This window comes from Atheta coriaria, unplaced genomic scaffold (assembly GCF_025399875.1).
Source record: "Atheta coriaria isolate IRGN ID8LTWV9N9 unplaced genomic scaffold, Caltech_Dcor_3.1 hic_scaffold_16_pilon, whole genome shotgun sequence".
Lineage (NCBI taxonomy): Eukaryota > Metazoa > Arthropoda > Insecta > Coleoptera > Staphylinidae > Dalotia > Dalotia coriaria.
In genome coordinates this window covers 594,116-617,908 of record NW_027045458.1, presented here as the reverse complement: position 1 = coordinate 617,908, position 23,793 = coordinate 594,116, and the positions used below count along the sequence as shown (strand labels likewise).

The window sequence follows — 23,793 nt, the reverse complement described above, 5'->3', positions numbered from 1 at the left end:
TCTAGAATACGCCATCGGCATCACATCGGTTTTCACTCTTCCGGACCTATTGGCTGGTGTGGGCTGTTCTCTTTCAAGCCGCTGTACATGTTGACTCGCCACGTGGTTTCACTGCACGGTTCATGACTAACGTGTGGGCCATGTTTGCTGTCGTCTTTCTTGCCATCTACACTGCCAACCTCGCCGCGTTCATGATCACCAGAGAAGAATATTTTGAGTTCTCAGGTAATAAACCACTGCTATTTTTTCAATAATATTTTATATTACGTCCTTTGTGTATTTTTATATAAAGGTGTGGACGATAGTCGTTTATCTCGGCCGTTTTCACATAAACCGTTAATAAAATTCGGTACAATCCCCTGGTCACATACCGATTCAACTATTTCGAAGTATTTCAAAGAAATGCACAACTATATGAGCAAATACAACAAGACCACAGTTGTAAAGGTGTTGATGCTGTTCTTACTGGTGAAATGGATGCGTTTATCTATGATGGCACCGTCCTAGACTACCTCACCGCACAGGACGAGGACTGCCGTTTGCTCACAGTGGGCTCATGGTATGCCATGACCGGATACGGGCTTGCTTTCCCTCGAAATTCCAAATACATCAAGATGTTCAACAAAAAGATGCTTGACTTTCGAGAAAACGGCGACCTTGAACGCCTGCGTCGTTACTGGATGACCGGCACATGTAAACCGGGTGCTAGGAAGTTAAAACATCCGACCCGCTCGCCCTGGAACAGTTCTTGTCCGCTTTCCTGCTTTTAATGGCGGGTATACTCTTGGCTGCGTTGTTGCTACTCTTGGAACAGCTATATTTCAAATACGTGAGGAAACACCTAGCGAAAACAGACCGAGGAGGGTGTTGCGCGCTAATAAGTTTATCGATGGGGAAAAGTTTGACTTTCCGTGGGGCGGTTTTGAGGCGCAGGATATTTTGAGGAATCATCGATGTCGCGATCCGATTTGCGACACGCACCTGTGGAAGGTTAAGAGGGAGCTGGATATTTCGCAGATGCGTTGTAAACAGCTGGAAAAGGAGCTGGAGTCGCACGGACTGAAACCACCGCCAGCTTGTAAACGGTAAGTGATTACATTTAATAATTTTTCATTTTCATATTTCGGAATGCATGAGAATGAACATGATCACTTTTGACGTCGATTTTAAGACGGTTTTTTACTTGTTTTTTGATCGTAATCTAATTGGCTGCACAGTTTCACTCAAATTTTACATTCGTACGCACAATTTAATATTTTCTACGAATATTTCACGCTTTTAAATTTATAAAGTTTATGAAATTAGTTCCGGGAATATTGTACATTTGACTTCCGAGAGTAATATCTGGAATAGTTTCTGAATATGAGGATTCAGAGTTGAGCATTCATGTTTGCACAGTGGAAATTATATTTACCCGTGTGCAAATCGCTCATTTCGAATGTTGCTTTCACATCTCGTTAGGCTCCTTTAATCCTTCGCGCGCCACTGTATTGGTGGCGTTGATTAAAGCCCCGGATAACGGTGCGGTCGGCCAAAGATGCGTGGTAATAAATCATCCCCTTTTGGATGTTTATCGCCCGACCGCCGAAATCTGCGACGTGGCCTCGTCCGGCAATTAATTAATTAATTCACACGGTGTAGCTTATCCTTCCGATGTCCACACCGACATCTATGATGAACTTAGTCTAACATTATAACAAAATTACAGAAAACTGTAGTTAATGTGCGATTAGTAGATTGTAAAATGATCTTATTATAGGTTATGTGCTTACCTACACTTCAAAAAAAAGTTTAAAACTTTTTATTACTTTTCGTAGTTTTCAAGTTGCGTGCGTGTTTTTCTCACCCTCTTGTATTGTCGTGCCGACACGATTTGTTGACTGTGTTTTGTCTTTTGTCTTTTGTCCACTTGTCCACACGAAACTTTTGTGAACTCTCTGTGTGCGCGCGCGCAAAATACGGCACGTTGCAGGCAGCGTCCGCCACGCCGCCCCACCTGCCTCACGGCCTGTCTTGGCCCGCCCCATTCGCCTGAGTAAGTGATTGAAAAAAAAAAACAGCACAAGCCGCCACCAGCCGAACGTGTTCGATGTGCTCTATGTATAATATCTTTGTGTGTTTCTTTAATTTTCTACGTGCTCTGAATGTTTTAATGTCTCTTTAACCACACTGTATGTCTGTGTGCTGAAGGCATTGTGCTTACAATTTTGCATGTAAACAAAACGCAACACAACACACAAAGACACTGACATTTAATGTTTGAGTTGAAAATTGAGGTTATTACCAGTTATTTCATGTTTTATTATTGATTTAACGAGGAAAAGAGGGTGCAAAGTGCACCAATTACGAGGTGAATTGCGAATTAAAGTCTAATGGCTCGTTAAGTAGATACTCTGCACACTTTCAGAGTGCTTGGGGGTTTATGAAATGATTAGTGCAGTTAAATCAAGTTGGAAATTTCCAAAAAAAAAAAAGCAAATCTATCATTAAACATGAAATAGTGATTTTTTTACATAAAGAAGTTTTTGTTAAAAAATACTTACATGAGAATCCATTAGTTTAACTATAAAACTTTACGCGCAGTGATTTTCATCTCTCCACCGGGAACATTTTCTCAACCCCTCTGCGAGATGTTTAAATATGAAACGCGACATATCGTGCCAAGTGCAGACATAAACACTCCGAAACACAGCGACGTATTCGACAATCTCATCGCACATCCTCGCGCAGTACTTACTTCTTCCGGTCGCTGTTCTACGCTCAAAGGACTACAAAATTTATACTCGTTATCTTGTGTATGAACCTGAAGAATGAAGAACTCATTCTTTGTGCAAGCGTGTGTACCTACACCTACTCGTCGATCATGCTTGTAATAAGAAAATGTAGAAACCGGATGTAAACTGAAAAAGGGATGTGAAGAACCCGGCGAGTACATGAGTAGACGCGTAATCATGTCGTCTAAATGCATTAAACTCTCCTCTCTTAAATCTACCTCGAGAAGAAGTGAATGTAGGTACCTAACTAAAGAAGAGAAAAAAAGCGCCGGAAAAGAAATGCGGAAAAACGGAAAAATCAAGCCGGATGTGGATGTGGAATAGAAATGGAAGCGGATTATTGCACTTACCGGCCGGCGAGATGCGTCTTTCATGTCGGGGGGAAATTCACTTGACCTTAAAGTGACCTTCGTGCGTTTTCTTTTTTTAACGGTACGAAAGGTAAACTTTCGGTGCGATGCAGGACTCAATTTTTGAAAGGTTAAACAAGTTATCCGGAGACTTGAGAGTTCACATATTGCGGGATATTTCGATTAGGTTCGTTTTATCTCGCATTATTGCGTTTTTTTTCTCTCCTAAGATGAGAATAACCCTCACAAGTTGGAAGGATGATCTAATGTGGATATCGATACGAAAGGACGGCGGATAATAAAAAAATGTGCGATAAGGTTTGGGTTTTTCATAAAAATGTGAACAGCCCGATTGTCAAGGGAGTTCAAGGAGGGTAAAAAAGCATTGATTCGGTTAAAACGACGATTTCCAAGAACAAGATCAAAACGAGATGAAACAAACAAGATTTTATTGTTGGAGAATTTTTTTATATTTAAAAATTGAAATTCTAAAATGAATTAATTAATCACATTTATGAACAAAGCAGGTTTTGTTAATTGATGTCTTACTATGAGTTGAATAATTAATTATTGACTCTACAGTCACAAATGAAACAAGAAACAATTCACCATTGCCACACAAATTTGATTTGATTTAACAATGTCGCATTCAATTATTGACATGCAGCTCTCAAGCTACGCTCGCAGGACTCGCTGTATTTGCTCGCTTCGGCTTTCTATACGCTGCTGCTGCTGCCGCTCCCCAGCCGCCGCTGCAGTATCTAATTAGCGTGTTGTATAATTGCAGCGTCATCGTGTCTGGCGAGCAGGCGCGCGCGCGTCTTCGCGGCCTCGCCTCCGACAACGTCGGCAGCACCGACGATCTTAAGTAAGTAACTCCAGATTCATCATCCGAATCTTCATTTACATCTATGTCTACGAGTACATTTATTTGCTTAATTAACTTTAACTAAGTTTTTGTGCCCTAATTTCTACTGTTTTGGAATTGCGTTCGTGTTTTGTGCTATCAAAATGGCGACATTGTGATGTATTCTTTTTGTGTTGCAAATTTACTTACGTTTAGATGTGCTTTCTGCGTTTATTTTGTGCGATTATTTTATTTCTTGCATTGTGCTTTGTTATGAATATACAGTGTGTTTAATATAATCACACAAAACTGAAAATTCGTAGACAGCGAACGGAGATAGCGGAAATGGAGACAGTGCTGTGATGGAGCCCGATAGTTTCTCGCGACGCGGTGGTCGCATCGACAAAGTGCAGCAGCACCAACTCGATGGTAGACGTGGTGCGGTTGCGTGCCAGTACGACACCGACGTCGCCATCGACGTTGAGCGCACCAGGCGACGGTTTCGGTGAGTTAGGCACAGGTGCAAAATCAGCGCCGGCGTCACCACGCCATCGTAAACCACAGGCGGTCGCGCCTGCTGAAACGGTGACGACGGCGGCGGCGATGCACCGCCTACGCTTACGCATTGGGCGCAAACTTGCCACCGAAAGTTACCATCACTACTACGACGTCGATAACTACTATCTACGCGACAAGCGGCGCGACGTCCGCCTGCCGCCGATCGAGAAACTCTTCTGACTGACGCTCGCACGCTAGTGTCACGCCACACGCAAGAACACCATCGAACACACGCACCCCGATAGACATAAACTATGCCTAATCAGTTTTATCACGAAACAGACTGTAAATATCACTAAATAATAACCGTAAACTCATGAAAACGTTCATGGGGGAAATTGACCGTTAAGAACAAGTTAAGTACTTTATTTAATTTCCAACAGATGGCGTTATTTGATGATTTTCTGACGATTCTAGCATACATCGTAAATATCGGCCGTATCATAACCATAAATGTGTACCGTACTTTACTTTCTTTTTAGTTGCTACGTGAAATTGCAAAACTTCGTTGTTTTTTTTTGCTTTTATTGCAACTAGGCTCAAGATTTTATTACACCTTCATAAATTTATTACGTAGAAGAAAGTTTGAAGGCAAATAATGAATAACAAGCAGTAATAAAAGCGAGTAACGCCATCTGTATATTTGAATTTCAAATTAAACGACATTAATAATAATGATGACAAAAGTTTCAGCTGTGTTTAACGAACCATAGGGAACTCAATAAATTAAACTTATGACCCGCCACAAAACGGTTTGCCAAATAGTTTCATAGTCGAAACAATTGCCAAACAAATGATATAAGTAAAACATAACCCCTCATAGAGACTACAAATGAGGAAAAAATCTATGATATACATATAAATACCATATACGTTTATACATATTGTTGTTGCTATAAAATAAAATAACAAAAAGAAAGCAAAACGAAAAACCCAAGCCAAAAAAAATGAAGATAATGATGAGAAAATGATAAGACATACACTGTTGTTGCTGTTTGTTATATAATTGTTGATGTTATTCACTGCGCGCGCGCTCATTAAACGCATGCCAAAAACAACTAAAACACGTCGGAAATAATCCTGTAAGCTAACCTAAAATATACTCAAAACATAAGATGGCGCATTTAAAAAAATTTGATGATGAATTTAATGAACGCGAATTAGTTGCGATTAGTTACGATTACAATTACATGACGTGTCTTATATTATTGTAGAACCATTGAAAATGTTATCAACAATTTAAAAAAAGAATTAACTCGTAACATTACCACGCGAATAAAGTTTTATAAATGTTTTACATTTTATTCCTAAGATGATTCAAATGTATTTTATTGAGATTTATAAAATTGGTTAGAAATTTTGTTATAAATCGCGCAGTTTTGCCATTTAGAGATTATTAGCGTTTTTAATCAGTTAGGCTGGACACATTAAAACAATTTAATTGATTGAAATGTTTACTAATCAATCCTGATTAGCCATAACATGCGCGACCATACTTATGTGCACACTCAGGTAACATAGATTTATAAATTGAAAGCAAATGAATGGAAATACATGGAAATACAACATGACTCAAATAAGACTTAGCTTTAATGCGTTTCTGATTTGTCTGCTTATATTCTAAGCGATTGATTGGTAAACATTTCGGTATAGTCAGTGTAATTCTCTGTGCTTTGTAAAACAGTTGGAGCATTGATGAAGAAGAAAAAAAAATCATGAAATAACACGAATTATTTTGGTATAAGAAATTTTATATAATAGAACACGATTGGAAATCGATTTATCGAACTGGGAGAGCAGACATGTCAAAGTCATGAGAATTTCAAACCGAAAATTGTACATAGTTATCACCCTTAGAGTAAATATTAATCATGACAAATAAAATGCTGCCCTTCGAACTCATCTTCATTCTAATAATAATTGAATCATTATCAATGATTAGTAAATGTCCGGGCAAGCTGTCAATCTGTGAAGGAACAGCTTCAAATGACGCACGACGATAAAAAATGAAAAACTTATGATTACTATTAACACAAAGTTGCATAAAATGTGTGTTTGCAGGTTTTTTTTATGAAGTTTTTTCTTTTTTAAATTTTTTGTGAAAAGCAAAATCTGTACAAAAGTAGATTTATAAGTATTATTAATTAATATTAATTGCCACTTGTTTCCTCAATTATTTATATATGATTGAATCGTGCCAAAAGTATGTATTGCACGATTGTTTGAAACGAATTTGAAGGGAGAAAAAGTTTTAAACTGTTCGAAATTCGAATGTAAACTACACTGAAAAACAACGCAAACACAAACATTCCAAAAAGTTCCAAAGTAAATATATTAAAACATTCATTTCATTATAACTCTGCAAAAAAGTACTAAAATCCATGGAAAACATAAACAACAAACGATAGCAATTATTTTTGTCTATTTATCGTATACCATGAGCATGTTGTAACATAATTTAACAAAACGTGTCTAACTAAATGGAGAAATGGAGTAAAAGTAAAACCAAAAACCTAAACTTGCTACCCTAATGGCTATTAACTAATATTGTACATAAGATAAAAACGCCCACAACGTAAATAATTCGTACACTAACAGAACAAAAACGAAATAAATAAATTTGAATTTATTTCGAAACAGGTTTCAAAGCTAGTTATTATATAACGGTCAATAAACTAATACGATTTGGTTAATCTTTTGATTGCGATCGTTTCGAAATTAATGCAAAAATCAATAAAAATAAACGTAAAACGTAAACGATAATAAATGTCATCATGATGTGTATTCAGTTGGCTATAAACTAAAGTAAACAAACCTTAATAATATGATATGATATATTATATAAGATTAAATTTCCCCAAAAAAGCAAAAAGGAATAACCACACAATATAAACGAGGAAACAAAGGCGCAATGCAGAGTCAGTTCGAGATGTGATGTTAGCTGGATGATTTATGATCGAAATAATAAACGAGAAGCACATCTAAACGTTTTTCATCAAAACATCAAACTATTTCTTAAAGACTACTTTGAAACATATGCAACCCAAGGTACATTTGCATCTATAAGAATAACTGGTTGCCGATATTAAAATTTCTCCCTTTTATCCTCAAAAAAATCATTTTAATCCTTATATTTATGTGTTTAATAATAGTGTACAGGGTTTAAACAAAGAAGAAACAAGTGAAGAGCCAAGACAAGACTTAGATGGACGTATATTTTTAATATCATGTCAAGACAGTCAAGAAAGTCAAGAAATAGAAGAAGAACAGCAAACAGAATCACAAAGCACAAGACTTTAATGAAAATCAATCTTCAGTCATCGTTTTATAAAGAATTAAACTTTATTTTATTAATATTACATATAATTTTGATTTTGTGCAATCTAATCATGAAGCGATATATTCCAAAATTTGAAACAATTTTGGTTCTGTTAATTTCAACGCATACTATTACAATTTAGTATAAAAATATTCTACACATAATTACCTATATATAATCGATAAACTTTTTAACCATAAATCACAACATCAACTTAAATTAATTCGATTTAAAATATGTACAATATGTGTTCGAGTAAATTCGTTAAAATTTGTATTAAATTTCACTCTTGTAAGACTTGATCGAAATGGTATCGCTGAGCAGAATATCAGCGGTGGCATTTCCACTGGGATAATCCTTGGAGGAGGTGGTGGTTGTAGAAGTGTCATAAAAGTCCGAAGTATGGGTGGCGGCGCCGGGCGCAGTGGCAAATGCACCACTGCTCGTTGAGAGTGTTGACGTGGTGCTGGTTGAGATGCTTGTGGAAAGCAGCGATGTATGAGCATCACTGTTAGACTCTACATCGTATTCAGCATTGGGGTTGTCCGGATCATCAAAATCAGCATCATCATCGGCATCTTCACCTGCATCAACGTAGTTTTCTAATGCGCCAATGGCGGCGATGCTAACGCGACGATTGTGGATTGCGTCCGCTGCCACCTCCCATGGCGTCGGCTGCCGGCGTATCCTTTAAAATTAATTTATTAATAATTTTTTTATTTGGAAATTAATTTAAAGGAGACATTTAGCGACATCTAGCGGATATATTAAGTAGCATAAATTAAGTGTGGTATGTACAGTGTGAGTTGAAAGTCATTTTAGTAGCTCCTACTTTAGTTTAATGTATACAACCAAGCATACGAAGGCCGAAAAATTTAGTACTCGTCCTTCACTTACCTCGAAATGCTCTTAATGACTTCTCGAAATGATGTTGGGGTTGATGGTGGTTCAGAGTGGTGGGAGGTGCTATGGGGTGAATATAACCGGGCTGATCGAAACAAAAACACGTGAATAGATGTGTCTATCATTCAAAATCATTCAAAAACACCAACAGCAACGCGTGGGAAAATTTTCATCAAATTCATTTTTTTTAAATTTAAAAACACTCCAATTTTTTCTTGAAACAATTAGAAACACCCACTCTATTAATTGTAACTCACATGACACTTACTCCTCCTTTCCACCCGATTCCTCTCCGCTGGTGGTCGTAGGGCCATCTGTCGTCGCAGACGTAGACGACTCATCCACATCCTCAATGTGCAGCGTTTCCTCCATTTTCGTCTCCATCACTTCCACTGTTTCGCCGAATTCATCCTTGAGTGCGTCTAATTTTTTCGCCGATTCTTCCTCCATGCTTTCGAGCTCTTTTATTTCGTTTTCCATTTTGTTGGTTGCGTCTTCAAAGGCTAGTACTGTTTTTGCGTCTGAGATAGTTTCCTCTACCACCTCGCCTGTTTTCGCGCTTATGTCTTGCACGTTGTCTCCTACCATTGTTGCTGTTTCTTCCGCTTTGTTCTTTGCAATACCTAAAGTATTTTCTACATTGTTAACCACTGTCCCGATTGAATTTTGCGCTGTGTTGATACCAGACTCTACTGCGTGTTTCACGTGATCTATTCCTGTATTTACTGCATCGCCTGCGTCTGAAATAAAAATAAAAACATTTTGTGGCCATTTTGTTTTAGCTCTTGAATAATTTGAAGGTTAACTAATTTTGCCTATAACTACGTTATTTTTATTTTGATACATTTACACATTATTACCATAATTGTTATAAATCTTCTTGATTACCGCCATAAAAATACATTTGAAGGTTGCCGACTCGAGCAAACAAAGAGAAAAATGTAAATGAGACTTTGCTGACGTTCGCTAACGATCAGCTGAATTGCGCGCTGACGTTAAGTGCTATTTTCCGCCCGGTGAAATTTTTAACTTGTTCCCGAAATAACCTACCCAACAACAATATCGGTGTGAATTTAATGAAATGCTAATCGCGCTCAGGACGAGAATACATTTATTAATTATGCATTTCGCGCGCTTTCCTACTCGCCAACGATCGATTCCGTTTTCCTGGTAGCAATTCATGTTTCATTCACACATAATTTAGGATTACATTGAACATAATCACAAAACATCAACAGCAAATAAGTGACAACTGACAGTCAAGGTCAAAATCGAAATATTTTTATATTTTTAGATTTTTTTATTAAAAATAACAAAGAGATCATTTTTATCTCTTAGGTCATTGACTGTAGCGGTAGTTTTTATCATCATCTACCTAATCGGAAGCAATTTATATATCAGTTTGTGTTGATCTAACAGTTCAAACAAATTCTCTCATGATGCATATAAAATTCTTCAGCCGCTTTGTTTGCTGCATGATCGTTCCTTGTTGATAATAATTAAATATTTAATTCACGGCGGATTTACGGCCGGCAAACAATGATGAATAACGCGAGACTCACGCAAACTTGTGTACCTTGGTAAACAGCCGTGAACCTGCTATTAATATTGCCGCCATTTTGTTTTAGCAAATTATTGACATTATAAAAGATTTCTGGAATATTACTCATTTATTTTCAAGGGCTTGAAATTTTAACAATTACCGATTTACAGGTGAAAATTAGTCATGCTCATAAACTAGTTGCATGCATAATGAATTAATAGCTCGTAACTTATTTCCAGCGAACTTCAATGACGTCCAAACGTCATCGATATTTTCTCGCGACTGACATCGATTTTCTTCACCGCGGATCACGAATTCGAATTTATAATTCATATCACCCGTGTGTGTGGCTGTCGTCGTTCGTTCTAATTTCTATTTCTGGTGCTAAACGCTTACATATCGATAAATACAAACAGCGAAAGAAAATAATAACGCGTCTGGGAACTTTCACTTTCATATTTCAATTTTTTTGCCGGTTATAGTTATTATCAAGATTTGTTTCCAGGTATTTCCGAAACGCAAGTAATTAAAACGAAAGTGTTTGCGGTTCAAAGCCCCTGAAAGCTTGATAGTCGTTGATAGCGACGCATTAAAATGCGTGATTCGCGTGCGAACACGTTGGGAACGTGACGTCAACTTGTTGTGCAAGATGGCGGCGCACCAGTGGACACGCATATCTCCACATCCTCATTGCTAACAAAAGAGGTTGAACGTCCTTCAACCACAATAGTTCTTAAACAAACATTGTATACGCCATGCAAATTGATGAAATTTTGCAAGAAAAAACTATTTTTAGATCTTTAGTGGTTAAAATAGTGTTACACAAAAAGGTGTTGATCAATTATTCAAAGTCGAAGCGTAATTTACATGCAATTTATGTATAATTTGTTAGCAGTGGAAATACGATCAATCATCTCATTGTTTTATGTTTTGTTTTTGGGCTAAGTTTAAAAAATACGCGCCAAGAAAGCTTGAAAGCTATTAAAACCAAGTGTAATATTTTTACTCTCCGAGTGAAATTAGTGGCGAGCGAAAAATCGATCGTTGTGCACAAAAGAAGCGAACAATATGTCGACCGAATGGTGAGTTGAGCAAAAAATAAGCGAAACGAAGGAAAATAATAACAATAGAGCGTCATGGTGGAGGCGCCGGTCGTCGACGCAACCAGCGCTACGTTAATGCGTCTGTAGGAAAGTAGGCAATTCGAATGCGATTACGAAACGTGATTTATGTTGTCCTACATTAGTTTTTGTATTTGCTCAACCAACTCATATAAACTCATAACTTTAGTTGCGAAAAAACTAAGTAAGTTAAGTACATGCATAAAAATAACAATTTTAGTATCGAGTTGATTGATAGTAGTTAGTGTTTTATTAGTTTTCGTTACATTTGTTGACTTACCATTCATGGCTTTCTCACCCATGCCTATAACATTATCAGTGGCATGTTTGGCGTTGTCCATCAGGTTTTTGCCACCCTCCACTAGAGGGTTACTACTTGCACAACCCATTTTACACTTTTACTTTAAATAAAAAATAATTTTAGACAAAATTATGTTTAAACTTGATATTTCTGAATATCTCCGATGTTGATTTTGAATTGAAGTCGTCGCGTTAGCGTCCACGCGAACTGCCCGTCACGTACTCGTCGCCGGTGGGCAACCCTCGGCGTTATTATACACCCACCTCCGGGGTGGCAGTGGAAGTGGTGGTGGCGGCAGGCGAGCGACATGCGATCTGTATGCTGACCTACTCGAAACTTCCGAGCCTCAGCCCACAACCGAATAAGTTACAACTCACAACTCATTATTGCGGGGGGTGCTAGTGCGCAGTGTGTGAATTTCTAGGACGAGTAGCCACCTGAATCCCATAAAATATCACTCCCCGGGTTGTAATTAACTACACCTGGCCGATTAAATGCCACGTGTTGATTACATCGATCTAATTCAATAGAACAACAATCCAGTTTAAATTTGTGTTCCAATTTCCAATTCGGCGGTGCTTATAATTAGAGAACAAAACTGAAGATCGAGGTCGATGATCCAAAAACGCAAAACAATTTAATGTCACAATAACCAAAAGTACGAGTATGTGCAATTTGTGAAAATCTGGTATTGGGGTTATCGCATTGTAACGATCTTCATTTATTAGAGTACCATACTCTGCAATGGAATTAAATGTAAATTTTCCATTTGCCTGGCAACCCAGTAAAACCGCAGTAAAAATTGTATAAACTTGTAATAAAAAAAGAATTTCACCTCGGCTCACATTAAAAAATCGAAATTTATTACTCTCAATATTTTCTGTTATTCATTGTTCTCTGTTTGCTTTTGTGTGTGATATAGTTTTGTTTACGTGTGTGTTTACATCATCTAACAACGTTTTATATTTGTATTCGTTTAGTTATATCTATTTAAATCTACTAAAAACGCTATGCACATATTTAATATTTCTGTATACTCTAAAATATATTACCAGTCAACTATCACACGTACAAATACTGCATTTTGAGTTTAGACCATTTTTAATACTCATCTAGTAACCTAACATTTTTTCATATTATTTTTTATAATTAATATTACTAAATTTGGCGTGAGTGCATTTATAAAGTACCTGTTTTTATTTTTTACTTTTTGTGCATCAACAGTCTATTTTGAAAAAGTGGTTAAAAATTTAGACCATGTCTCTACACATCTGTTAAAACAAATATTAACGACAATAACTAATGATTATCCTGCGTTTTGACTCCAAATGAATTCAACCAATTTTTTTTTTACTTTTTGATGTTTTTAAATTTTTGGATGTATACTCCTTGTATGAGTAATATCAGTATCAGAACTTGAAGCGCCTGGAACAACGGCCTCCTCCACAGAAACCTGCGGATGAACATGATGATGATGATGATGATGGCACTTATGATGCACTCCAGTCAACCGCGAATCCGAAGATATGGCGCGCTCCAATCGCCCGCGTTGGTGGTGACAATCTCGTTTTCTTGTTCGCGCGCGATGCGTACAATCCGAAGCATTGGAACTTCTTCTCTGCCCGCAGAATGTCGAAGAAGGCGATAAACCTGGACTGCCTAAACATAAAACCGACACTAAATAAAACATGTCATAAATGACATTCTACAAACATCAAAACCACTTATCACTGAAAATTAGTCGTTAAAGATCCAATAGAAAATTATAATGCTTTGTTCGAGAATTTTCAAGACAAGTTTATCATTATCTTCACCGCCATTATGTCACAGAGTAAAAAGACACTTGGGTTTTGTACCGATTGTGGTGGAACAAACCGGTCGCGGTGAAAGATCCTATGATATATATTCAAGACTACTGAAAGGACGAATTGTTTGCCTAATGGGACCGATCAACGATCAAATCAGCTCCACCATCATCGCACAATTATTATTTCTACAATCTGAGTCTAGTCACAAGCCGATTCATATATACATCAATTCTCCTGGGGGTGTAGTAACCGCAGGGCTTGCGATTTATGATACCATGCAGTTTATTCAACCGCCAGTTGCTACATGGTGTGTTGGTCAAGCATCCAGCATGGGGTCATTACTACTGGCGGGTGGAAGCAAAGGTATTGAAATGACCTTTGAATAACCTTGAAATAATTTTTATTTTGCTTTTATTTCGATAAAGGAATGAGACATTCGCTACCAAACTCAAGAATAATGATTCATCAACCATCAGGTGGTGCTCAGGGACAAGCAACTGATATCCTCATACAAGCCGAGGAAATTATCAAATTAAAGCGTCAGATTAACGAACTGTATGTGAAACATACCGGTATGACGTTGGATGTTATCGAACAAAGCATGGAGCGTGACAAGTTCATGAACCCGCACGAGGCTCAGAAATTCGGAATAATCGATGAAGTGCTCACGGCAAAGCCGAAAACTCACAAAATTCCTAACACTAAAGGACCTGGTCAGATTCCGGTTATTGATAGGATCAAAAATGAACCGACACCACTCACGCCAACACCCAAACCCCAACAATCACCAACCAAACCTTTTTAAATATAAAAAATTAACTTCTTATAAATTATACACCCAAATGAGGTTATGTTTGAGTACCTGTAGCTGACGCGTTACTCTTCGTGCGATGTTGGTGCGTCATGCGCGGTGAATGTGAATTAGACCTGGCGATTTGTTCGTGGAGGTGTTTTTCATCTTCAGCTTCGATCTTACACTGTCGTCTCAACGGATTACGTCGACGATCACGGATTCTTAGTGTTACCGGACACTCCAAATGTAAATCCAACGCCATCGAGCACTGACTGCCTGTACCCTGCAGTGATTCATGACTTAACCTATAAACAAACCAAACGTAAATATCATCTTGATAAGCAAAACATGCAACGCGACAAAATGCGTTCAAAGTTAAATTACCTGTAAGTATGCGCAGTTTCGTCTACTGATAACGCGTGCCGATGTAATAATTTCGGGTTTAGCGCCCCGTAAGGAGTAATCATCCTACGTCCGCCATCTTGTTTCATTCCAGTAGCAACATTACATCTTCTCGGATCTTCTTTACACGAATCGTTACTCGGTGATGTTTTTTTACTGCCGTTGTGCACTGGGACCATGGGTGGTTTTTGTTCACTCAGATCTGGGGCTGAGGGTGACTTGCTAATAGAATTCTATAATTTAAAAATAAGTTTGCGGTGAGTTGGGGGACATTTGCGGTATTGGGTGATATAATGAATGCACACGAAAATCAATAAGCGACATTAAAGAGGGTTAAATGCATGTTGCACCCCACAGGAAGTACGCGTTTAACCTTTACATAAATTATTTAACTGTTTAAAACATCTGAATCTATTAACATTTGAGAAAACAGCGAAAATGCCAAAATAATAAATTAAATCCGCTGCTGAAATGCCTACGGTGATGAATTTTAATCAATTTTCAAAAACACTTAATTAAAAATCAATATACACGCGGTAATTAACAACTTTTCATCCCCCATTCAAATGTCATCCCCGGCTTCTCATTCACTCGCTACTCACTAATTATTAACACATTAATGGCCTATTTTCGATTTCGTGCGACTTAATTAATAATGTAGATAAGGGTTGACACCCCTGCCTCGCCCGCACCTCTTTCCACTACCCTGAAAACCTACATTTTCGCGTTCAATTGACTTTCTAGATTATTCAATTCGTCGAAAATAATAGCTACTAATTTACGACAAATTTATTATGAATAAGTGAGAATCAGAGTTTTCACCAACTTGATTCTTCACCTTGGCATTAATTATTTATTGTCTGTCTGAAGTGAAAGTAGAATAGGTGAGATTAAATTTTAACGGTACCTGTGAGACGCGCAGTAAATTCACCGGTTTTCGACACTCGCTGTCAATTACGAGTCCTTTCGAGAACTGCACAAGCGATTGGGTAACTGCCCGTCGATCCGACGACTGATGAGGGGGTTGAGGTGTGACTCCGGTTTGTGAAGCGGATGTTCGTAAGGATCCATGTGCGGATCGGTCACCAGTAACTGGTCGGTGAGTGCATTGTATACCACTTCCTGTTATTGTTATTTATTGAGGTTAGATTTTGATTATTTGAGGTTATGTTTGTGGATACCTGATTTAAGTCGCGCTGGAACAACCTTGGCGGCGGAGTCTCGCGCCTCGAAGGTCATAACACACGCGGCGACGACAATAAAACCTAAAACCATCGTCTGTTAGCAAGCATCTAACCTCAAACGAGCGCTACGGGGCAAACAATAAGCATAAATTATGTAAATTCCAAAACTCCAAGCGGTAATGTGTGTGTGTTCGCATTCCTATAATAAAAATCAAAGCCAATACCTATACTTTCAGCGATTGTAGAAAAAAATGTCGGAGGTACGAGTATGGTAAATGTCATTTGGGGTTTTTTATTGTTTTTCGCTGTGTTTGGCGAAAATGTGAATGTTTTCTGTCTTCGGGGTTCGCAACAACTGCCTACGCGGCGTGTAAATGTCAAGAGTCAACACACCCTCGAACGCCCTTGTGCGAAACGTCGTCGTCGGTCGTCGACAAGTGTTCTTGGAAACAATTTAATGAATGGCCACTAATTGCATACGTTTTTTTAAGTGTTGGATCAAAAAATGAAGCGATTTATAATAATTCATATATAGCATGCTTGGAATTTAATTAGACTAGCAGCAAACCGTACGAAAGCTCAATACGAATACGTAATACGCAAATATCTAAATATGTAGATAAAAAATCTATTTGATAAATATATATAATATAAATTTAGTTGAAATAAAAAAATTATAAGCACTAGTGAATAACACTCTCACCCTTTCATTTTTCATATTTGATGCCGATTTCATATTTGTTTTAGATTTTGACTGAATTTAAAGCCGCGAGAGAACGAAACTGAAATCAAGATTCAATTCAATTCCATTTGCAAAATGGCGGACACTCAGAGTGGCGACATCTATCAAGTAAACAAAGTAAACAAGGTAAACAAAGTGACACTGAAAACATTTAGAGAATATTGAAACAACTGAAAAACATTGAAATCAAATTCAGTCCACAGTAAGAGAAATACAATTTACATAAATTATTAGAACTAACCTCCAACTCCCATCACAATCGGTCCAGCGTAGGATAAATTATTGAGATGGAAACCGCGTGATTCGTTTTTTATTTTTACTGTATGATTACCACGCACTTCATGCGCCATTGATAAATCATCTGCGTAATAACCTAAAAAAAATAATGAGATGTCAAATACTAACCTCAATTTTATGTTTGTTGGTGTGAACAGTGTTGCCTATGCACTGATTAATTTTACCTATTGTAGCCATAGCGCCACCGAGCAACATGAGCAATAATCCGATGCTGAGCGCTTTACATGCGTTCCACAAACATTTTCCATTGACTTTCCCTCTGACGACCTGCACGTTCCACTGGGCGCCGGATGCAGGATGCGCTCGTCGCACCACGCCGGATCCTGCCTCACCGCCGCGCGCCCAATTGCATCCCAATATCGTCCTTTGTTGCATTCTCACTATTTTATTAATAACTACTTGCTAATCATTATTTTCACTATAAAACAAAAATAACCAACTAAAAAGGAGTAAATCTATACAAATACTAATTAATAATGAGTGTTACGTTGATATTTTGATATTTTAAACTTTTTTATAAACTTTAATGATCAGATAAATGTAAAATGACAAAAGACACAAATATTATCAACTACAACTCGATGGAATTTGCAACAAGCGACTGTCGACGACCAACAGTCTGTTGGTACTGTTGATGCTCACTATAGAGATTCATCTCCCATCCAGCATCCCTTCGGTGGCGGTGGCGGCGGCGCTAGAAACGATGGTGGTGAGGATTGGGGCTTGGGGGGCAACAGGTGAGGCATGCGCAATACGTCCACATCCTTTTTATCGATTCATAACATTCCCATTCGACGAGCGGCGGCAAATTGTTTGGAAACTTTGGGATAATACACGCGAATACGCGAATATATTTACATATGAACGTATTGAGTCGGCGGCGGCGGCGGTGGCGACTATTCACTCATGCACATATTCAATGCGCGCATACATTTTTAACGTCGCGACACTTTTCTTATGCTACACGGGAAACAAACAAACAAAATGACGTAAAATCGTTACAGGATGAGATAAAACAAACATATTGTGATATCATTCATCCAAACAGGTGAACTAACGTAATAACTTTCTGGATTATTCGCAATTTTCGTGTTCAACTTTTTTGTAGATAATCGTTTACTATAGGCAACCAACTATTCAGTATTGAACATACTAACAAACATAGTTTCATTGGAGTTAAACGCGTTACAAGTGAAACAAATTCACTGAAAATTACTAAATTTAATCACTGTTTATACTAAGTTTGAGTTATTGTACATTTTAACAGAAATTCTTAACATTGTCCAATGTGATCATAGTGATTTAATGTTATGCAACCAAATACACTCAAAGTTTTTTTTATGATTTTTGTGTGGCGTGCGCAACGCAATCATGAAAATCAACCAAAAGTTGCAACGCCAAACGTTTTCTTTATTTCCACCGCTTTTCCATCGACGACAATGTCGCCGCAACGAACAAATAAACAACAACGCGACATTTGGCGATCGTCAGTTGTACGCGGCGCCGGCAACCCGTATGTCCTAGTGCAAAAATAAACAAATAATAACTCTAGTGAAGATCGTTACTTACAAAATAAAAATTTAGCATAAATATGTAACAATACACAACAACAAAATTTTAATATTGTTAATGGACAATAAAAACATGGATTTGATAAAGATGTGGAGTAATTTGATAGCGGCGAACGCAATATACAGGAATATAAATTCCGAGGGTGTTTGCGCCCTGCCAACAACATACTTCATGCAAGGTGTGCACTTGTTCGCTTCGGAAAATGCATTGAATTGCGACGTGTCCGAAGCGACGATTTCGGATGATGAATCTGACGCCTCCGAAGTCGAAGTCGAACCTGACAATGAAAGGTATTCGCAAGATGACGTGAGTCTCGCAGATTCGAGCAAAAGTGATGATCAACGCTCAACAACGCCGAGTTCAACGGTATTACACAGTAGGAGACGCATTCAACGAACCAGGTTTGTAATTTAAACTTTTCAAAATCGATTTATTTTTATCGTAAAATATTTTTACTGCTTTCTTCAAGATATTCACGTGAAGAATACAAATGTCCGACTTGCGCATATACGTGCACAATTGAGAAAGCTTTCTTTAAACATCTGCGACAAGATTGCGAGCAGGCAACGAACAGCGAAGGCAATCCGAGAATTTCCTGTCCGATTTGTGGCAAGGATCGAGATTCGGAGCCGTTGTTGATGGCACATATGGTCAAACATCGTTGTGGGAAACATTTCTGTTGTGATTTGTGCAAATTCCGCACATTGCAGATGAAAAAGGTAAGTGGAAATTCCTCTTTTTTAGTTCTACAAATACAAATAATTAGTGTTCATATTTTACATACTTTTATTTTGTGTAGCTAATAAACAACGAAAAAATGTCCTAACGAAGTAATGAACGATGAGATTCCAAATATTTTCACGATCAAATGACATTTTTGCATGCTATCAATTTTAGTACCTATTTGATAAATGCGTTGCATTCATGTTTTAAGTACCGTTTTGCAATCGATAGTATTTAAAAACAACGAAATATTTTTTTCACTGTTATTAATTAGGTACTCAAAACAATTTGCGGCAAAATTATGAATTTAAAAAAAATTATTTGTAATAATTTTTACAATCTGGGATTTTTTAGTTGGAATGATAAGTTATTTGTAATTAAAGTTAAACGATAGTTTTTTTTGCATTTAAACCAAATATAATTTATATTTATTTAGGCTTAACGTCTCCAACCCATATTACACCAAACAATTTGGTATCCATTTTGAAACATTTACTAAACTGAATTTTTTATTTTTCATTAGTTAATTCAACATCGAAGAATGCACACTGGTGAAAAACCACACCTCTGTCCATACTGCTCGTATCGTTCAGCAAGAAGAGACAACCTTCGATCCCATGTGCGACGTGTGCACAAAAAAGAAAATCTTACCTGCGACACGTTTGCACCTCGCAACATGATCCTGCACGCCAGCTCTGCTTCAACCCCTGCAACAGCTCACAGTTCTAATGCAACCGTCCTCGCGTAAAATGTACGTATGCAAAATAAACGCTGTAAAAGTCTGATTAGATTAATTCAACGAAAAAACAACTTTTTACTGTGTGTAGTTTAAGAAAAGTCGTCCATTTTAAATTTCGAAATAAAATTCAATGTCTAGAATATTGCTGAAAATTTTGACGGCTCAAACATATAACTTGATTCGAAACAATATTAATATAGTTAAGGAATACTGTTGTCTATTATCAGTAATCATGTAATGTTTAACGACGCATGTAAGTTTTTGGATGTTTTTTGAACTCGTTAAGTTTTACAGAGGATATTTTCTGACGTATTTTTTGAAGTACATACATTTAAATATATTTCTGAGTATTTGAATGTGTATGCGGCGCAATTGTTGCAAATAAATGTGCGAATAATTACAATGTAGTCCTAATTTATTTGCTTATCAGTAAAACAGTGGCATTTATTACATTTTAGGCACACACACTGCAAATATAAGATAATAGACTATGCAATTATCTACATTTTAGTTACATTGTTACTACAAATTCTTCCTCATTTTATTACTTTTTGTGTGTACTAATTACATATTGTTACAATAATAACAAGTAATTGAAATGCAAAGGTATTGTTGTGTATATTGGATTGCATATGTTAAATTTGTTAGCAAGTTTTAAATCTTGCCGTGATTGGCGCTAGAATTGCAAATCAGAGCTGCCAACAGTAAAAGTAGGTATGTCCCAGACTGAAAGTAGGCAACTTGGTTATTTTCCTTGTTTTCTCCGCTGGCGATTGTCAAACAAGTGCACATTCCAGAATTATTTACGATTTGCGCGAAAATACGTTGTTGCGCACTCGAGGTCATGTGATTTACGATCGTGTTTTGTTGTGCGTCGTGTGCGCTGCGGTTGTACTACGCTTCGTTGGCGAGAAAACGCGATGTAAACACGGAATCAAACTCCGCTCACGAGGTGAACACAGCGACGAATGGCAATGTTACCGCCGTAGGTGCAGGCAGCCAGTGACCAAAAGTAAACAGAGAAATATATATCACCGAGTAGGAAATTGGAACTAACCCTATTACGTTACAACGCATTCAACACAACTTGAACGTAAGACCCAATATAAAAATAGTTTATTTATCAATATTATCAGCAGTGAATTGCTTGACAGATGACAGACAACTTCTCAGTATTGGCGCGGGTTTATTGAAAGCAAACCGAAGATATCGAATTGAATTATTGCTGTGGTGCACAACTAGCCGATTAATTTGAGGGAGTGGAGTGCGCCACAGCATGCCCGTAAGTTTACGCGGCAGCATCAGCGACGAGCTGGAGACCCACCGCGACCGCCGATAATGCTATGGGCGCCTGCTGCTGCAAGCAGAAGCGTGAGCAGAGTGAATCGTACATTCCGACACCGTCACCACAGCCGCTCGCCAACGCCGAGGCGCAGCCCAATCACTATGTACGTATCACTGCCTGTGGGCACGTCGAGGGCGAGGAGAAAGGCTGTCCGGACTCGGAGACTGTCGACGAGCTGGTGCTGCAGACTCTTGGATGTATTGGAACACTAGTTGACAAGTAAGCTAAATATTTACTATTAAAAACAACAAATAAAACATGTTTTTTGTTTGTAGTGAACAAGAACCACCACAATCCATGCTGCGTCTGCATAACATCGCGGACAATGAAGAAGGCTGGATTCAGGTGGTCAAATCAATGGTGAATGTCATCCCAATGCATGATCCACTTGGCCCGTCCGTTATTACACTGCTACTAGATGATTGTCCGTTGCCATCACGAGAGAGTGTGCAGCGCGTGGCGAAGATGTTTAACTTATCGAAGGATCGCGCGTTGCTCAGTCGTGATACAGCACCTCGTGAACGTAATATCTGCGTTGTTCTTGGTTGCATCGCCGAGAAACTTGCCGGGCCGAGTAGTCAAGGCATTTTGACCGACGATACTTTAGATTATTTGTTAACTAATTTAGTAAGTGTTGAAATATTTACCTAATTTGTTAAAATTTAATGTTTAATATAATATTTGTTTTCTAGGAACTTGAAACCGATCCACATGTGATATTATTTTCATTAATCGCCTTAGAGAAATTTGCTCAGACAAGCGTGAATAAATCGACGATCGTCAAACGCCTCCAGATGCAACAGCCGTGCCCAATTGCACTGCTGGAGGAATGGCGTCATGAGACGCATTATGTTCGTCGTCAGGTTGGTTTCTGCGCGCAGTGGGCGTTAGACAATTTATGTAAGTAAATTCCACATCAATCAAAACAATCATTAATGCGGTAATGATGTGTATAAATGAATTTTATTGCAGTTGTGATGAATGAAAGGACCTTCACCTATTTAGCCATCGACATGTCGCCGATTAACGCGATGTTGAACACGAGCGACGTGAGCGAGTATCTGAAGATATCCGCCGACGGGCTGGAGGCGCGGTGTGACGCTTACTCATTTGAGAGTGTGCGCTGCACAGCGCAGGCGGATGCAGGCGTTTGGTATTATGAAGTGACTATTGTTACGCCCGGAGTAATGCAAATCGGTTGGGCGACGAAAGATAGCAGTTTTCTGAATCATGTAAGCGGTTAAAAATCAATATTTCCATGATTTATCATGGTTATAAATAAAATTACATTCTAGGAAGGATATGGGATAGGTGACGATAAATACTCGCTGGCTTATGATGGCTGCCGGAAGTTGATTTGGTACAATGCTAAATCCGAGCCGCAGACGTTGGCGAGATGGAGTCCCGGTGATGTGCTGGGATGTTTATTAGATTTCGAACAGCAGCGTTTTGTTTTTTCTGTTAATGGTGTAGGACTACCACCAAGCACGCAGGTGTTCAATATGGCTAAGTGAGTAAAGTTTTAAAAAGCATATAGAAAATTTTGTTATATAGGTTAGTGAAATTTATGTTGGCTAACTTGTCTATTTGTTTGATAGGTCTGGTTTCTTTCCCGCTGCCAGCTTCATGTCATTCCAGCAATGCCGATTCAACTTCGGCTCGGAGCCGTTCAAGTACCCGCCCGACGGTGTCGTGTTCTCGACTTTTAACGAACATGGCGTACTCGAACCGGACGAGAAAAAGGTTTTGCCTCGCCATGTTTTTCTTATGCTGCTGCGGCAGCACAGCGTGCGTGAAGACAGCTGCACACTTTGCTACGATATGAAGGCTTCCGTTCGACTCATTCCTTGCAATCATTCGTAAGTTTTAACCAAAAAAGGTAAATTTTGTGTTAATAGTTGGTATTTTATTCACAGGGGTTTCTGCACATCGTGTGCGAATATGCTAAACGAGTGTCCGATGTGTCGCGCCGTGATTTGGAAGTACATCGAGGAATTATCGGCGTGACACTGTAAGTACAATCATCGTTCCGGGCATTCCGGTCAGCTCAGCTTTAAGCGACATTTTATCCTCAGTTTAGTTTTAAAAATTGCTCACAAAGAGTTTTTAGTACCAAGTTTAACCGTTCATTTCTTTTACTTTTATCCAATTTACATCGAATCGCTTGTTTCTGGCCTACGGCACAACTAAAACTACATATTGCGGGTCAAGAGGAGTTTATATTTCATAGAAACGTATATATGTATATTGCAAAAAAAGAAAATATTTATCTTCGGTTTTTATATGTTTAAGAGAATAACTATTAGGACGCAAAGAAAAGTGTATAAATATGTTTATCATTTGTAAAATATTTTTCAAAGATATATATAAAGAGTAATTGTTATTATTGTTAAAACAAGAAGTGCATTGATAAGTTTTTTGGTAACTTTTTTAGTTACTTTGGTATTTCGAGTAGTTTCCTAGTTAGGTGAT

General features: G+C 38.0%; 6 protein-coding genes across 6 annotated transcripts in view; 4 read left to right on the top strand and 2 right to left on the bottom strand.

Moving 5' to 3' along the window:
- LOC135802224 (glutamate receptor ionotropic, NMDA 2B-like) overlaps positions 1-6,810 on the top strand; it is a 56,690-nt gene extending 49,880 nt beyond the window's left edge. Inside the window, 8 exon segments of the mRNA XM_065315777.1 lie at positions 6-225; positions 293-439; positions 442-705; positions 708-920; positions 923-1,085; positions 1,973-2,035; positions 3,912-3,992; positions 4,295-6,810. Coding sequence (XP_065171849.1) covers positions 6-225; positions 293-439; positions 442-705; positions 708-920; positions 923-1,085; positions 1,973-2,035; positions 3,912-3,992; positions 4,295-4,334 — 1,191 coding nt within the window. The 3' untranslated portion in view covers positions 4,335-6,810.
- Positions 6,811-7,873: 1,063 nt separating this feature from the next.
- Positions 7,874-11,940, bottom strand: LOC135802286 (uncharacterized). Its single transcript, XM_065315841.1, has 3 exons — positions 11,696-11,940; positions 9,020-9,491; positions 7,874-8,536 (listed from the first exon to the last, which is right to left on the bottom strand). The coding sequence occupies exons 1-3, from the start codon at positions 11,802-11,804 to the stop codon at positions 8,125-8,127; spliced, it is 993 nt and encodes a 330-aa protein (XP_065171913.1). The 5' UTR covers positions 11,805-11,940; the 3' UTR covers positions 7,874-8,124.
- Positions 11,941-12,975: 1,035 nt separating this feature from the next.
- Positions 12,976-17,573, bottom strand: LOC135802226 (uncharacterized). Its single transcript, XM_065315778.1, has 7 exons — positions 17,107-17,573; positions 16,887-17,018; positions 15,901-15,984; positions 15,627-15,841; positions 14,702-14,952; positions 14,387-14,622; positions 12,976-13,375 (listed from the first exon to the last, which is right to left on the bottom strand). The coding sequence occupies exons 1-7, from the start codon at positions 17,315-17,317 to the stop codon at positions 13,083-13,085; spliced, it is 1,422 nt and encodes a 473-aa protein (XP_065171850.1). The 5' UTR covers positions 17,318-17,573; the 3' UTR covers positions 12,976-13,082.
- On the top strand, positions 13,419-14,357 carry LOC135802227 (ATP-dependent Clp protease proteolytic subunit-like). Its single transcript, XM_065315779.1, has 2 exons — positions 13,419-13,887; positions 13,950-14,357. Exons 1-2 carry the CDS (start codon positions 13,485-13,487, stop codon positions 14,327-14,329), a joined length of 783 nt encoding a protein of 260 aa, XP_065171851.1. The 5' UTR covers positions 13,419-13,484; the 3' UTR covers positions 14,330-14,357.
- A 763-nt stretch (positions 17,574-18,336) lies between the features above and the next one.
- Positions 18,337-20,379, top strand: LOC135802287 (RE1-silencing transcription factor B-like). The gene is made up of 3 exons (XM_065315842.1): positions 18,337-18,915; positions 18,984-19,233; positions 19,761-20,379. The coding sequence occupies exons 1-3, from the start codon at positions 18,572-18,574 to the stop codon at positions 19,983-19,985; spliced, it is 819 nt and encodes a 272-aa protein (XP_065171914.1). The 5' UTR covers positions 18,337-18,571; the 3' UTR covers positions 19,986-20,379.
- An 858-nt stretch (positions 20,380-21,237) lies between these two features.
- On the top strand, positions 21,238-23,722 carry LOC135802377 (RING finger and SPRY domain-containing protein 1-like). The gene is made up of 7 exons (XM_065315958.1): positions 21,238-21,540; positions 21,597-21,948; positions 22,014-22,221; positions 22,294-22,553; positions 22,617-22,831; positions 22,920-23,180; positions 23,238-23,722. Exons 1-7 carry the CDS (start codon positions 21,320-21,322, stop codon positions 23,326-23,328), a joined length of 1,608 nt encoding a protein of 535 aa, XP_065172030.1. The 5' UTR covers positions 21,238-21,319; the 3' UTR covers positions 23,329-23,722.
- Positions 23,723-23,793: the final 71 nt, after the last annotated feature.

What these genes read in the sequence shown, in the direction of transcription:
- LOC135802377 (XM_065315958.1), top strand. Translation starts at nt 21,320, where the DNA reads ATGGGCGCCTGCTGCTGCAAGCAGAAGCGTGAGCAGAGTGAATCGTAC. An exon ending in GTGGGCGTTAGACAATTTAT is followed by an intron (nt 22,222 to 22,293) that starts GTAAGTAAATTC and finishes ATTTTATTGCAG; the next exon opens with TTGTGATGAATGAAAGGACC. An exon ending in CAGGTGTTCAATATGGCTAA is followed by an intron (nt 22,832 to 22,919) that starts GTGAGTAAAGTT and finishes TTTGTTTGATAG; the next exon opens with GTCTGGTTTCTTTCCCGCTG.
- LOC135802286 (XM_065315841.1), bottom strand. Translation starts at nt 11,804, where the DNA reads ATGGGTTGTGCAAGTAGTAACCCTCTAGTGGAGGGTGGCAAAAACCTG. An exon ending in GGGTGAGAAAGCCATGAATG is followed by an intron (nt 9,492 to 11,695) that starts GTAAGTCAACAA and finishes TTTTTATTTCAG; the next exon opens with ACGCAGGCGATGCAGTAAAT. An exon ending in GAATCGGGTGGAAAGGAGGA is followed by an intron (nt 8,537 to 9,019) that starts GTAAGTGTCATG and finishes TTAATTTTAAAG; the next exon opens with GATACGCCGGCAGCCGACGC.
- LOC135802287 (XM_065315842.1), top strand. Translation starts at nt 18,572, where the DNA reads ATGGACAATAAAAACATGGATTTGATAAAGATGTGGAGTAATTTGATA. An exon ending in AGACGCATTCAACGAACCAG is followed by an intron (nt 18,916 to 18,983) that starts GTTTGTAATTTA and finishes GCTTTCTTCAAG; the next exon opens with ATATTCACGTGAAGAATACA. An exon ending in GCACATTGCAGATGAAAAAG is followed by an intron (nt 19,234 to 19,760) that starts GTAAGTGGAAAT and finishes ATTTTTCATTAG; the next exon opens with TTAATTCAACATCGAAGAAT.
- LOC135802226 (XM_065315778.1), bottom strand. Translation starts at nt 17,317, where the DNA reads ATGCAACAAAGGACGATATTGGGATGCAATTGGGCGCGCGGCGGTGAG. An exon ending in TGGCGCTATGGCTACAATAG is followed by an intron (nt 17,019 to 17,106) that starts GTAAAATTAATC and finishes TATTTTTTTTAG; the next exon opens with GTTATTACGCAGATGATTTA. An exon ending in ATTTACTGCGCGTCTCACAG is followed by an intron (nt 14,953 to 15,626) that starts GTACCGTTAAAA and finishes TTTAAATTATAG; the next exon opens with AATTCTATTAGCAAGTCACC.
- LOC135802227 (XM_065315779.1), top strand. Translation starts at nt 13,485, where the DNA reads ATGCTTTGTTCGAGAATTTTCAAGACAAGTTTATCATTATCTTCACCG. An exon ending in ACTGGCGGGTGGAAGCAAAG is followed by an intron (nt 13,888 to 13,949) that starts GTATTGAAATGA and finishes ATTTCGATAAAG; the next exon opens with GAATGAGACATTCGCTACCA.